Source organism: Mobula hypostoma, chromosome 9 (assembly GCF_963921235.1).
Source record: "Mobula hypostoma chromosome 9, sMobHyp1.1, whole genome shotgun sequence".
NCBI lineage: Eukaryota > Metazoa > Chordata > Chondrichthyes > Myliobatiformes > Myliobatidae > Mobula > Mobula hypostoma.
Window position 1 is genome coordinate 121051742 of NC_086105.1, and position 15929 is coordinate 121067670.

Below are 15929 nucleotides of genomic sequence, written 5' to 3' on the forward strand. Positions count from 1 at the left end.
GAGGGACTTGCACAAATAATGATCTGTTACATTCTGCTATCATTGCCTCCCTGTGTCCCTGCAACTATAATGCATACCATCGCATCATGGGCTACAATTCTGACATCAGCTCTTTCTGGTTAATGGGTCTCTCAGGCACAGCCTTTCTACAGAAGTGATTTGCTTGGGTGCAGGTTCCTCAGTCACTGATTCGCTTGACTCTGCATTTACAGGGCCAAGTAGAAGTATTCAGCCCACAACCCTTTGTTCACATGAATGAATATTACAACCAGGGATTTTCATCACTGAAAATTTTTATTTTGTGAATCACGTGCTCCTTTTTTTTTTAAACAGTAGAGGCCCATAAAAAAGGAAAATGTTAAAGCATAGAAAATGTCAGCAGTTCAAAAGTATTCACCACCTCCCCCCGAACCCACCCCCACATCTTTGCTCAGTACTCAGTCGGATCACCTATCACAGCTATTACAGATTCTACTCTCTTTGGAATAAGTAATTATTAGCTTTGCATAATGTGATGGAGCGAAGTTTACCTATTCCTCCTTGCAAAATTGCTTAAGCAGCGTGTAGGTTAGTTGGGGAGCGGCAATGGACAGCAATTTTGAGGTCTTGCCAGAGATATTTGATTGGGTTAAGCTTCGGCTTCTGACTGGGTCACTCAAGGGCATCAGTTGGGATCTCTCTGTATTTATCAGTTTTCATCTCCCCATCAATCTTGACCAGATTTCCAGTCCTTGCTGCTGAAAAGCATGATGCTACCTCCATCATACTTCACAGTAAGTATGGTGTTACCTGGCTGATGCACAGTGTTATATTTGTGTCACATGTACTGCTTAGTGTTGAGGCCAAGAGGTTCCACTTTAGTCTCATTCAACTAGAAGACCTTCATCCACATATTTACAATATCTTTTAAGTGATGCTTTGTAAAGTCTTTACAGACAAGGATATGCTTTTTGTTTAGCCAGGGCTTCTTCCTTGCCACTCTTCCATAAATACCCTTTTGTATAAGACCTTAGAGATTGTGGCACCATGAAATTCATCTCCAGTCTGCGTCACAGTAGTTTCTCTTACAAGTGCCATTCTTCTGTGGTGACTACGGGACAGCAGGACCCTGGCATTATGGATGTGGTTTAATATTTTTCTGCTTTTTTATAATGGACTGAACTGAGCTTTAAGGTATATTCAGTGCCTTTGAGATGGTCTTGTAGCTTTCCCAGATTTGTGCTTCTCTATTATCATTTCCCTGACTTGTCTTGCTGTTTTGTCTTCATTTTGGTTTGGTCTGTTGAAAACCTACCATACTGTTGGAACTTGCAGAGAGAAGGGTATTTACGTTTATGAATTCATTAAAAACGGGTGATCCTCCAACTTCCTTCATCAACAAATTAAGAGAGATGGTAACGTAATACAGTATATTGCACCTGAGGAAAGTGTTGGAATTACAAAGGAAATTAATACTTTTACAGTCTCACTATTTTGGTTTTGAATTTTTAGCAAATTGACAGTTTTTGGAATTTTTTTTTGATTTGACTTGATGTGCACAATGTTTTGTAGATTAGCTCAAAAATCCTACTTAGCTATATTTTAAATTTAACAAATGAGCCAGTAATATGTGAAAATAGTTGTGGGGACCGAATACTTTTTCAAGGCAGTATACCTATCTTAGAAATCTCTTGCCCCACCTGCTCATTTATTGTGCTCTTTTTTCTTTATAAGTCTAATGCAATTGTAATCCTCAGGTTCGGCCAGCTTACGGTTGTCTAGGGGAAGACAGCCTCTGGCCCAGCCAAACTGAGAAATCTCATTTGTGTGGATGCTGCATGATGTGTTGCCCGGTTACAAATCCGTACCACAAAATATCATACAGTACACCATACGCAATTAAATGATTGAATTTTATAAATCTTAATCTGACTATAGGGTTAGTAAAGAAAAGAAAAAGAAAAGGGGCTCATTTTAATGTAACACTCTAATGTGCACGTTGGAGCTTATGTTTCCGTCCATTTGTTCCCCATCGACCTCCGAGCGTTACTGACCCTCGGTCCAAGTCCTCTCTATCCAGCAGTCTGCCAACTCCCTCCACTCACGTCTTCTCTTTTCATCTCTTGCCAACAAAAGAATGTGAATACTTTCTCTCATACGAGAAGAAACAACATGCCCCTCATTGGATGGCACACATGCCAAAGTCCCGTTTATCTCTAGTCATAACCCAAACACTGCTGCTACAGAGAACCATTACATTAGCAGTGAAACATTACAATGTGTTACATAATCTTACAGTCATTAAATCCAGAGAATGCAACAATTATTTATTTTGGGGGAATGGGACAAGAACTATGGTATATTTGATAAAATGTTATAATGAAGTGCTCTGTATTAAGACTATACTGTAGGATGTATTTTCTTAATGTTTTTCTCCATAATGACTGGTGGGAGAACATACTGGTGAACAATATTTTTATGGGCAAAATTGCCTCAATTAATAAAACTTTGCTATGAAAAATTAACTGGTAATAGTTTGTAATAATTTGGTTTGGCACGTTGAAGGGTAAAGTTAGAATTCAGTAATTGTGAGATTGCAATTGTATTTCTACATTTTTTCCACTTCTGTAATTCTGCCTTTCAAATTGCCATTCAGATTGAGCCAGGATTATTCATTCTAGCCTTTGCATTAAGAGTTCAGTAGTTTAACCTTTGTGCTATCAAATCTGTAACTGATTTTGACTACAAAATTTGACACATTTCCAGGTGTAAGTATTTGTGTCTTTCAACAGGGCTTCTCTGCCAAGTGCTCCTACGTATTTCAGCCACAGATGTTTGTTCAGCGATTGATTAATGTGCCTATTCTTGAACCAAATACTTCATTGCGGATGACAGTTTCTCTTCTTCATCCAGTTGCAAACTTGAAGTAAGTCTTTAGCATCCTTAGAGAGTTAAGTTTTAAATGATTGAAATTGAGCACAAATACACTGTCTGTTTGGTTCCCTTCAGAATTTTTATTCCTGAAAATACTGCAGAACTTGCCATTCAGCTAACAAACTGCACTATCAACAACCACGCTGTGGAAGCTTGTCCTGTCCATCTAGTAATAGGTTCAAACTCATTACCTAAATCTTACTTGAAGATTGTAAATTGCAATGAAAGTGCAAAGTGCAGAAAAACACTGGATTCGCCACCTTGGATGAAATGGTTGCAAATCGCTGTTGAAAGCAGCAACAAACATTGGATTGTCTCCTTTGACATTGAAGCTTATTTAACAGGTATGTTCAATTTTGGAATCAGAATATTTGAGTTTACAGTCTGTGAATCACTGCAACAGAGGAGGAGGCTGGTACCAGCTCTTTGTAATGGTGGTTGTTTCCTTTCAAGCATTTGTTGACTTTATTTTTGAAATGAGTATATTTTAGATCCTAATTAGTTACTATGATTAAAAAGGTTTGCTTTTGTTATCTTTGGTTTTTATTTTACCTGTAACCTTAAGTTTGTATTTCTTGGTTTCTCTACCCTGATTCTATTTATTTTTTTGTTTAGTTTTCCTTTTAATCTTTTGTTATATCTTTTTTGTATAACCAGCCTTCATGTTCTTTGCAAAATTTGATGACTATAATGAGACACAATATTTCTCTTGAGATTGCACCTTTTATTTCAACATGATTTTATCCTTTTTTCTCTTTTGATAATATTTATGACACCCAGGATGTGGTGTATTTTAAGCTATTTTTCAGCAAGTCTTACTTTCTTTTAATGGCTCATTCAAAATATCCACAGTTCCTGGATGCTGTTTAAAATTGTATCCTTTAGATTAAGTTCAAGTTTATTGTCATCTGACCGTACATAAATACGGCCAAGCGCAACAGAGTTCTTCCGGATCACTGCACACTCACCAAATGTAAATCACTCACAACACACAAAGCGAAATATTACCACAGATAAGTCAATAAAATATAATGTGAGTGCATGTAGTGTGCAGCACAAGTAAACAATGTTCTGGTGATGAGACCTTAGTGGTGGCAGGGTATTCGTTAGCCTCTCAGCCCAAGGGAAGAAACTGTTACCCAGACTGGCCGTCCTAGACTTGATGCTCCTGTACCGCTTTCCTGACAGTAGTGGGTCAAAGAGATTGTGGGATGGGCAGTAGAGATCCTCATCAATGCTTTGTGCCCTTCCCTCATATTATGTTGTCTTCCTTTGTTATTTCTACCAATATGTATCATTTTGCACTTCTCCATATTAAATTTCACTTGGCACAGGTCTGTCTGCTCTACTGAATTTTTTTAATGTACACTTGAATTACTATCTTCCTCGGTGCCTATTGGGTTTCCAAATTTTATCATCTGGAAAACTTCAATCTGATGTACCCAAGTTCAAGTTATTAATGGGACAGAATGCATTCAGCTGGGCCTTTTTCGCTGATATTGTTGCCCATGGCCCTTGTCTGAGCTTTCCTGGGGCATATGCAGAAACATTATTTCACTAGCTCACCATAACCTCCAGTTCAGCATTTAAAAACCTGTTAAAATTGATGCAAGTAACGATTTAGTTAAATAGAAACAATGAAAGAATTGGGAATACAGTGGATTCTGGTTAATTGGGACCAGTTCATTTTTGCCCAATTAAGTGGCTGCCCCAGTTAACTGAAATTTCATGGAAATAGTTAAAAAGGTATTTTAAAAAAGACAAACTGAGTAACAAATTATGTATTTAAACAAAATACTGAACAAATTAGAATACTACCAATACTACTATGGCATTAGTTATTGATGGAGGAATTCATCCAAGTTAAATTCTTTTGACTGTAAGTGAACAAGTTAGTGCAGACACCTAGTACAGATAATGGACTGCCTTAATACAATGCTGTTGACAATTGCATCCTCCAGGCTTTCATTGTAACATTCAAAATTGTTGTTGATACCTTCTTTGTAGTTTTTAAACTGTTGAAGTAGTGAAGTCATTTCATTTTCACCCCTGGCAGTTTGTGGCATCTCCAAGTCTGAATGCTTGAAACCACAGCGAGCAAAGCAGTTCTGAACTGTCTCTTGCTGCTTATTTCTCACCAACATCAGAAACAAAAATTGCTGCTTTTTGAACACAAACACACGCAACTATTTGCTTGAAGCATGGTATTGTGTCTAATGGCCATAGAAGTGCAAGCGATTGATGCTAGTTAGAAACTTCAGCAGTTTCCTGCCCCAAATAAATAAAGGGAATTCTTGCTATTTTCTCAATTAGTTTTTATTATCAAAGAGTTGTCGCAAATAAGCCCAGTAGCCCAATTATCTGGAATCAACTGTGCTTCAAAAACATTAAACTAAAAATAATTTTAAAAAAACCTTCCCTTTGCCTCTTTGATACAGTCCCATAATCCCTTTTGAAATCAATGGGATCCTGCGCAAGCTCTAACCTGGGGCAGGATCTGAGTAGCAATTTCCCAGCATTATGCTAAGTAGTTCTGAGTCATTTAGTAAATCATGAACTCAACACATGCCAGTAGAAGTATTAGCCAAGGCTAGAGAACTTCTGCCCAATGTGTACTGAATAGTAGTCTATTGTCCCATGAGAAACACCATTGTAGTCCTGCCTTTGGATTGAAAATGAATTGTAGACCTGTGATGAAGGGTCTCGGCCCGAAACGTCAACTGTACCTCTTCCTAGAGATGCTGCCTGGCCTGCTGCGTTCACCAGCAACTTTGATGTGTATTGTAGACCTGTGATCTGTTTTTATCCCAGAGTTCCCCTTCTCTTAATCTTGGGTTTTAGTTTTGCAGATAAACCTATGTGTGAGTGTATCCAACGTGTATTGAGATACATTGCACTCATCAACCCTCTCTGACTTCTTTAACAAAACCATGCTGGTTTCTCTCTATTAATCCACACTTTGAGTTGCAGAATGCTAATAATACAGAATTAAACATTTTCTCATTTGCAATTATTTTGAATAAAGGACTAATTCTTTCTACCAAAATCAGAGTCAGAATCAGGTTTATTATCACTGGCATGTGACATGAAATTTGTTAACATAACGGCAGCAGTTCAATGCAATACATAATCTAACAGAGAGAAAAAATAATAAATAAAATAAAAATAATAATAAATAAACAAGAAATCAATTGCATATATTGAATAGATTTAAAAAGTGCAAAAAAGGAAATACTGTATATTTTTAAGAAAAGGTGAGGTAGTGTCCGAAGATTCAATGTCCATTTAGGAATCGGATGGCAGAGGGGAAGAAGCTGTTCCTGAATCTCTGAGTGTGTGTCTTCAGGCTTCTATACCTCCTAGCTGATGGTAACAGTGAGAAAAGGGCGTACCCTGGGTGCTGGAGGTCTTAATAATGGTCCTTTCTGAGACACCGCTCTCTAAAAGATGTCCTGGGTACTTTGTAGGCTCGTACCCAGGATGGAACTGACTAGATTTACAACCTTCTGTAGCTTCTTTTGGTCCTATGCAGTAGCCTCTCCAGTGATGCAGCCTGTCAGAATGCTCTCTGTCAGAATGACAGTGATGCAGCCTGTCAGAATGCTCTCCACGGTACAACTATACAAGTTTTTGAGTGTATTTGTTGCCATGCCAAATCTCTTCAAACTCCTAATAAAGTACAGCCGCTGTTTTGCCGTATTTATAACTACATTGACATGTTGGGGCCAGGTTAGATCCTCAGGGATCTTGACACCCAGGAACTTGAAGCTGCTCACTCCCTCCACTTCTGATCCCTCTATGAGGATTGGTATGTGTTCCTTCGTCTTACCCTTCCTGAAGTCCACAATCAGCTATTTCATTTTACTGACATTGTGTGCCATGTTGTTGCAGCACCACTCCTCTAGTTGGCATATCTCACTTCTGTATGCCCTCTCATCGCCACCTGAGATTCTACCAACAATGGTTGTATCGTCAGCAAATTTATAGATGGTATCTGAGCCATGCCTAGCCACACAGTCATGTGTATATAGAGAGTAGAGCAGTGGGCTAAGCACACACTCCTGAGGTGCACCAGTGTTGATCGTCAGTGAGGAGGATATGTTATCACCAATCCACACAGATTGTGGTCTTCTGGTTAGGAAGTTGAGGATCCAATTGCAGAGGGAGGTACAGAGGCCCAGGTTCTGCAACTTCTCATTCAGAATTGTGGGAATGATGGTACTAAATGCTGAGCTATAGTCAAATGAGCAGTATCCTGACATAGGTGTTTGTGTTGTCCAGGTGGTCTAAAGGCCGTGTGGAGAGCCATTGAGATTGCGTCTGCCATTGACTTGTGGTGATAGGCAAATTGCAGTGGGTCCAGGTCCTTGCTGAGGCAGGAGTTCAGTCTAGTCATGTCTAACCTCTGAAAGCATTTCATCACTGTCGATGTGAGCGCTACCGGTTAATAGTCATTAAGGCAGCCCACATTATTCTTCTTAGGCACTGGTATAATTGTTGCCTTTTTGAAGCAAGTGGGAACTTCCTTCTGTAACAGTGAGAGGTTGAAAATGTCTTTTGAGTACTCCCGCTAGTTGGTTGGCACAGGTTTTCAGAGCCTTACCAGATACTCCATCGGGACCTTCCTCTTGCGAGGGTTCACTCTTTTTAAACACAGCCTAACATCGGCCTCAGAGACAGAGATCACAGAGTCATCAGGTGCAGCCAGGATCTTCACAGCTGTAGTTGTGTTCTCCCTTTCAAAGCATACATAGAAGGCGTTGAGTTCATCTGGTGGTGAAACATCACTGCCATTCATACTATTGGGTTTTACTTCGTAGGAAATAATGTCTTACAGACTCTACCAGAGTTGCCATGCATTTGATGTTGCCTCCAACCTCATTTGAAATTGTCTCTGCAAATCATACCTGGTTTTCTGGTACAGGCCTGGGTCACCAGACTTGAATGCCACAGATCTAGCCTTCAGCAGACGAAGGTTCATCCTGATTCATCCACGGATTTTGCTTTGGGAATGTACAGCAAGTCTTTGTGGGCACACAATCATCCACACAAGTTTTAATGAAGTCAGTAACAATTGCAGCATACTCATTCAGGTTCGAAGAGGAATCCCTGAATACAGTCCAGTCCACTAATTCAAAACAGTCCTGTAGGCGCTCCTGTGCTTCCCTTGTCTGTACCTTTTTGGTCCTCACTGTGGGTGCTGCAATCTTCGGTCTTTGCTTATACTCGGAGTAGAAGTACAGCCAGGTGATCAGACTTCCCAAAGTGAGAACATGGAATAGCATGGTAGGCATTCTTGATGGTGGTGTAGCAATGGTCCAGTGTGTTGTTTCCTCTGATATTGCAAGTGATCTGTTGATGGTAGTTGCTTAGTGATTTTTTTTCAGACTGGCCTGGTTAAAATCTCCCAAAACAATGGTGAAAGCGTTAGGGTGCACTGTTTCGTGTATGTTGATCCCATCACTCAGATCATCCCTGAGCCTGGTGCTGATGTGTGCTTTCAGGCTTTTGTCTTCTGCCCAGTGAGAGAGGGCAGAAGAGAATGTTTGGGTCAGTGGTGTCTTTGATTATGCTGGCTGCTTTACTGAGGCAGCCAGAAGTATAGACAGATTCTAAGGACAAAAAGGTATTTTCCATGATGTGCTGAGCTGTGTCCTTAATGTTGCAGTTTCTTGTCAACTGCAGAGCAGCTGCTATACCAAGCTATGATGCACTTGAATAGAAAACTTTCTACAGTGCACCAGTTAAAAATTGATGCAGGTCAATGGGGGCATGCCAGATTTCTTTACCCTGGTGAGCTTTCTTGGCTACAGCATCAATGTAGTTGGACCAGGACAGGCTGTTGGTGATAATCACTCCTAGCTTCTTGAAGCTGTCAACTCTCTTGAGGTCAGCACCATGGGTGTAAGCATGAGCACGTGCTCCGCTGCCCCCCAATTTTTCTTGGAGTCAATGAGCAGCTCTTTTGCTGACATTGACGGAAAGATTGCTGTCATTCCTGTCGCCAGGCTTGCTGTCTCCTTCCTGAACTCTGAATCCTTGTTATTTGAGATATGGCCCATCATCCCAGGCATGTAGAGGCGTTGGAGCAGAATATGGTCACCCAATTGCAACCGTATAGGGAGTAGTGGTGTACGGGGCTGAGATTGCACCTTTTGTGGGCTACCAGTGTTGAGGATAATGGTGCCGGAGGTTTTGCTGCCATCCTTACTGATTGCAACTGGGCTTCCTGATGAACAGACTGCAAAGGCAGCTGTTGAGTCCCCGGTCCAGGGGTTTGGAGAGGAGTCGGTTTGGTAATATGACATCGAAGGCATTGCTGTAGTCAATACCCAATCGTCTGACACAGGTTTTGTTTACTCTCTAGATACTACAGAGGTGAGTGTAGGACTAGGGAGATGGCATCTATCATGGACCCATAGAATGTGAAACACTTTGCATGTGTTTCATCACAAATCTAGTCTATTTGGTGAAAGTACTGTATCCTCTATTGTCTGGATATATTTCAATCCATTGGGAGATGAGGATAAAGGTCCCACAAATTCAATTTAGTCCATGACCCTTCTACAGCGTGTATGTGTTTTAAAACTGTTTTCCAAGCCAGTCTATCTGAATAATACTGGGCACAAATCAAACATTTTTACCATAATATTCTGCATTTCCTATATTCTTGGCTGCCAACGTTCCTTCTGTTCCTGTGGTATTGTCACCTGACACTTGGGTTCTCCTGCATGAAGCTTTTGCTGAACACTGACTCTTTTAAACCTGTCTGGGTTATGGGAAATCTCTTGCAAAATGTCTTTTACATCCCCAGTTAAAATAATTCCATGTACTCACTGGAGGGAAAATACTTAGATTTTAGATCTTTGTTTTCTTTTCTTTCTTGCTTCCTTTCAAGACTCCATGCTTCAGTGTGTTTGTGTAGGGTACATGTGATCAAACATCACCCACTTTCTTTGCCTTCTCAGTACTATGGGTCACCAAGGTTCTAAACCAGTTTGTACTCTGTTGTTGAGTTGAATTCCTTGAAAAAACAGCCACAATCTCATCACAAATGTAGAGGGGTGGTCCCGCCCTTTTTTTTGCAGAGAAACACTTAAGCAGAGCTTCCATTATGTCACCCTGGTTAATCACCATAGCTTCTAATATAGCATCTTGTAAATCACCCAGAGTCCCCTAGCCTTGAGTCAGCTCCTCCAGAATGCAATATTGAAGTGGAAACAGAAGGGTTAACTTTTGCTCCTGTCCTTCATTCATGCCACGTTATCCCATGTTGCTGAATATACAATAGACAATAGGTGCAGGAGTAGGCCATTCGGCCCTTCGAGCCAGCACCGCCATTCACTGTGATCATGGCTGATCATCCACTATCAGTATCCAGTTCCTGCCTTATCCCCATAACCTTTGGTTCCACTACCTTTAAGAGCTCTATCCATCTCTTTTTTTGAAAGCATCCAGAGACTTGGCTTCCACAGCCTTCTGGGGCAGAGCATTCCATATATCCACCACTCTCTGGGTGAAAAAGTTTTTCCTCAACTCCGTTCTAAATGGCCTACCCCTAATTCTTAAACTGTGGCCTCTGGATCTGAACTCACCCATCAGCGGGAACATGCTTCCTGCCTGCAGCGTATACTGACAAAATTAAGATTATCCCTCGTTCACACTTTGGTATATTTGTAGCTATAGCGCTGAATAGGGCCACACCAAAAAGAGTATAATACATACTGTGTTATAACCTTTCTCCCTAGTTCTGGTGAATCCCTGGATTCTTTTCACAGGCACTATTGGTGAAGGGGATACTGACGGCTTAACGCCCTAGGAGGGAGCCTGATTATAAACCTCAATTGATCTCACTATAGTGTGTCACCTTGTCCACAATCACCCCAATCTACATTATCATTATTCCTCTCTCCAAATGCAAATAACACTCCACTCTGAGAGCTGACCTTGAAAATTTTTTATCTGTTTTAAATACTTGGTATGATCAATACTGATTCTCCTCCGATTTAGTGCTAACCTGCAGTCCATACATCCTGACACTCTTCCATTTCTCTACTTCCATATTTGCTTGTTTACACTTCACATTTTCCCGTTTCTGTTATCACACATTCACACTGAACTGAAACTGACTTAAGTATCAAATATGTCTGTCCCTGCTCCCCCAACATTTCATTTTATTTTCCCTCTCTCTCAAAATCTTACCTGCATTCACATTTTTTTTGTATATAACTATACAATTAATTTCCTATTTTAATATTCTGACCTCCTAACCTATGTGGTAGTTCAATTTGAAGGTTAAGGGGTCCTGGGTCTTTTCTTTTCAAGTCTAACTAAAGGACTTCAAATATGTTGACTATTAACTTTGTTAGGTGAATGACTACACAAATTCTAATTAATTTAAATTGCTTGCAACTTTATTGTATCAACCTGTTATATCAAGTGCAAATAATCCACATAATTCATGAATTCTCTTTTTTCCTTTTGGACCAATGCTCATCTGAACTACTTTTCTCACATACTGAAATAGGGGATCTTCTGTTGGTCAAACTACTGAACCTTTGTCTCTCTGCCCCAGCCATAGGGGGGGTCTTTATGATAACTGGTCTCCCCGAATTCTAGTTAGTCTTCTGAGTTCTTGCTGCCCTGCCTCTGAAAACCTTTATTATTCCCCTATCAGTTCTGCACTATTAGGATGTGCTAACACGCCTTCTTCATGATTGCATCAATATGTTAGACTAAGATAGATCCTGTGAGATGTTAACACTTATGAACTTGAAGCTGCTCATGACCGAGCCCACAATGAGGACTGGTGTGTTTTCTCCAGGCTTCCCCTTTCTGAAGTCCACAATCATTTCTTTGGTCTTCCTGATGTTGAGTGCAAGGTTGTTGTTACGGCACATTCAACAAAATGAACCTATCTCCTTCCACGTGCCTCTTTATTGTCATTTATTGAGATTTTGCCAACAATAGTGATGTCACTGCCGGATTTGAAGATGGAATTGGAACTGTGACTAGCTACACAGTCATGAGTGTATAGTGATTTGGGCAGTGAACTAAGCACACATCCTTAATTGGTACCTATGTTGATTGTCAACAAAGAGAACATCTTATCACTGAACTGTACTGATTGTGGTCTACTGATAAGGAAGTCGAGGGTCCAATTACAGAGGGAAGTACCGAGACTCGGGTTTTGAAGCTTGTTGATTAGCAGTGAGTGGATGATGATGTTGAACATTGCGGTTATTGATAAGTGGCAAACTTGCATGTATTCAGTAATAATATTGTAGTAACTTTCAGAAACTTGATCAAAACTGACGTTTTATGGGGGCGTCACGTGATGACGTGGGATTGAGACGTGTAAATTCAGCTCTCCCGCAACAAATCAATAAAGTACCGTTTAAATAAAGCAAAGTTGGTAAATATTTTTTGAAACTATTTATAAACTTTGTAAGACTACTTTACGGTATGCCTCCTAAACCGCAACAAAAGAAATCTGTTGCGAAGCAGCCGCGAGACGGGTAGAAAAAGGGCCTACTGCAACGATGGAGCCTCGGACTCAGGTTGGATCTCCTTCGGTAGAACAGGGAGCAATGGCGGTGGCAGAGGTTGCTCCGAAGAAGACAACGGAATTGCGCATGCGCAAATCGACACAACGCAAACTACAAGAACCGACACCCACTGCAATTGAAAATGACTCAGAGTCAGAACTGGATTCTGCAGAGAACACAGATGAAGAAGAGGAGGAAGAATTGGAAGCGAGTGGAAGTAAAGGAGATGATAGAGACATAAGAGAGGCTGTATTGCGATCAACGGCTGAATTAAGGAAGGTAAGAGAAGAGCTTAGAGATACAAAGAGATGCTATAATAAAGTTATGGAAAGACAGGACAAAATGGAAAAGAAGCTTCAGAAGATGGAAAGAGAAATGGGGCTTATGAATGATAGAGTGGAAAAAACAGAAAATGATTTGCTTGTCTGGAACTCGGAAAGAAACCGACTCTTGGAGAAAGTGGACATGTTGGAAAATTTCAGTAGACGTAATAATATAAAAATTGTTGGTCTTACAGAAGGTATGGAAGGAGAAAAGCCAATAGAATTTTTTCAAAGATGGATCCCGGAGGTTTTGCAAATGGGAGAGGAGGCTCGATCAATTGAAATTGAGCGGGCACATAGAGTTTTAAGACCAAAACCAAAAGATGACCTGTATCCACGATCGATTTTAATAAAATTCTTAAGATTTCAAGACAAGGAAAGGATTCTACAGGCGGCTGTTCGAGCTGCCAAAGATAGAAAAGGGCCATTGATAATTAAAGGGAAAAGAGTTTTTTTTCTACCCTGATATAAGTTATGAACTTTTGAAGAAAAGGAAGAAGTTTAATCCAGTGGAAAAAACCCTATGGGAGCATGGTTATCAATTTATACTGTGTTATCCTGCAACTTTGAAGATTTTTTTGTCTGGTGGAGAAAAAAGATTTTTTGATGACTACCAGAAAGCAGAGCAGTTTGTGCAAGATTCTCTGAATATTCACCAGATACAAGAACAAACTTAGGAGAGCGAGATAGATTGAAGATGAAGATTGGGTTTAAGAATGGATTTGTTGGATTTTTGAAGCTGGATGAATGTATAAATATAGTATTAATTATATGAGGGGGGTAAGAAAGGTTAATACTGGAGGAAACTAGCTGGGAATAATAATACTAATTTTGTTTTTATATATATATAATATAACTTTTTTTGTTGCGGGGGAGCTGGAAGAAGCACTGATCGATTGCTACGTTAATCATGTGTGCAAGTGTGGCTTTTGCCGCGACCCGTAAAATGGAGGGGGGTAGTGTTGTGTATCTTTTCATTCACAACATTAGTGGGGGGGTATTTTGTTTTTTGTTTTTTTTTCTATTTTTTTTTTCTCTTTTTGCCTGGAAGGTTGGGGGGGGGGGGAACGCATAGCATCATGGTGAAGTTTAAAGTGATTCCCTAAGGAACTATGAGAGTTGAGAAGACAAGTAATGTTTTAGATTGGAGTAACTTTGTTAAGAATAATGACTAATTTATTGAATTTTTTGAGGTTTAATGTTAATGGGCTTAATGGACCAATGAAAAGAAAAAGAATCTTAACATATATTAAAAAAATGAAGATAGATTTAGCTTTTTTACAGGAAACACACCTAACAGAAACAGAACATCAGAAACTAAAGAGAGATTGGGTGGGTAATGTTGTTGCCGCCTCATTTAATTCAAAAGCGAGGGGAGTAGCAATTTTGATCAATAAAACGTTACCAATTAGGATACAAAATGTAATAACTGATTCTGCGGGGAGATATGTGATTATACATTGTCAACTTTTTTCCGAACTATGGACTTTTATGAATATTTATGCACCAAATGAAAATGATGCAAAATTCATACAAGAAACTTTTTTGAATTTGGCGGATGCACATGAAAAAATATTAATTGGAGGCGACTTCAATTTTTGCTTAGACCCAGTCTTAGATAGATCAACCAAGGCTGTTATAAAATTGAAGGTAGTAAATCTAACTTTATCATTGATGAAAGATTTAAATTTGATTGATATATGGAGAAGAATCAATCCTAAAGAAAGAGATTATTCGTTCTATTCCCATAGACATAAAACTTATTCAAGGATAGATTTTTTTCTATTATCAATGCATATTCAACACAGAGTGAAAAATATGGAATATAAAGCAAGAATATTATCAAATCATTCTCCTTTATTAATGACAATAATAATGGTTGATAAGGAAGAAGTGGCTTATAGATGGAGATTTAATTCAATATTATTAAAACGTCAAGATTTTTGTGATTTTATGAAAAAGCAGATTCAATTTTTTTTTGATACAAATTTTCATTCAGTGGAGGATAAATTTATATTATGGGATGCGATGAAAGCATATCTTAGGGGACAGATAATAAGTTATACGTCTAAAATTAAGAAAGAATATATGGCAGAACTAGATCTATTGGAAAAAGAGATTACAAGAATAGAAAAAGAATCACAAAGATATATGTCAGAAGAAAAACGAAGACAACTTGCCAATAAGAAGTTACAATATAATACACTTCAGACATATAGAACGGAAAAAGCAATTATAAGATCTAAACAAAGGTATTATGAGTTAGGTGAGAGAGCACATAAAATTCTTGCCTGGCAGTTGAAAACAGAACAAGCTTCCAAAACAATAAATGCAATTAGAACAAGGGCAAATAAAATATCTTATAAACCTCTTGAAATAAATGAAACCTTTAAAAATTTTTATTCTGAATTATATCAATCAGAATCCCAAAACGATGTTAATGAGATAGAAAGGTTTTTATCACAAGTTTCTCTTCCAAAATTGAATTTGGAAGAACAGAGGGGATTAGATATGCCTTTTACATTAAAAGAAGTTGAAGAAGCTTTAGGATCACTTCAAAGTAATAAATCTCCAGGAGAAGATGGTTTTCCACCTGAATTTTATAAAAAATTTAAAGATTTATTATTTCCTCTTTTTATGGAACTAATACGTCAAGCAGAAAAAATACATAAACTTCCAGAATCTTTTTCAACAGCGATTGTAATAGTATTGCCAAAAAAGGACGGAGATCCTATGAAACCAACATTATACAGGCCTATTTCTTTATTGAATACGGATTATAAAATAATAGCAAAAATTTTATCGAATAGATTATCTAAATATTTACCAAAATTAATACATATGGATCAAACAGGATTTATTAAAAATAGACAACTGGCAGATAATGTAACTCGGCTACTCAGTATAATTCATTTGGCACAAAAAAGGGATGAGAAGAGTATAGTAGTAGCTTTGGATGCAGAAAAAGCATTTGATAGATTAGAATGGGATTTTTTATTTAAAGTATTAGAAAAATATGGGTTAGGAACATCTTTTATAAATTGGATTAAAACTTTAAATTCTAACCCTAAAGCTAAAGTAGTGACAAACTCTCAAATTTCAACACCATTTCAGCTAAAAAGGTCAACTAGACAAGGTTGTCCAC

General features: G+C 38.7%; 1 protein-coding gene across 1 annotated transcript in view; it reads left to right on the forward strand.

Annotated features, from left to right (window-relative positions):
- pgap6 (post-glycosylphosphatidylinositol attachment to proteins 6) overlaps positions 1-15929 on the forward strand; it is a 44681-nt gene that overhangs the window by 7743 nt on the left and 21009 nt on the right. The window contains exons 4-5 of the mRNA XM_063059030.1: positions 2772-2905; positions 2989-3257. Of these exons, the coding sequence (XP_062915100.1) occupies positions 2772-2905; positions 2989-3257 (403 nt within the window). The remainder of the gene's footprint in view (positions 1-2771; positions 2906-2988; positions 3258-15929) is intronic.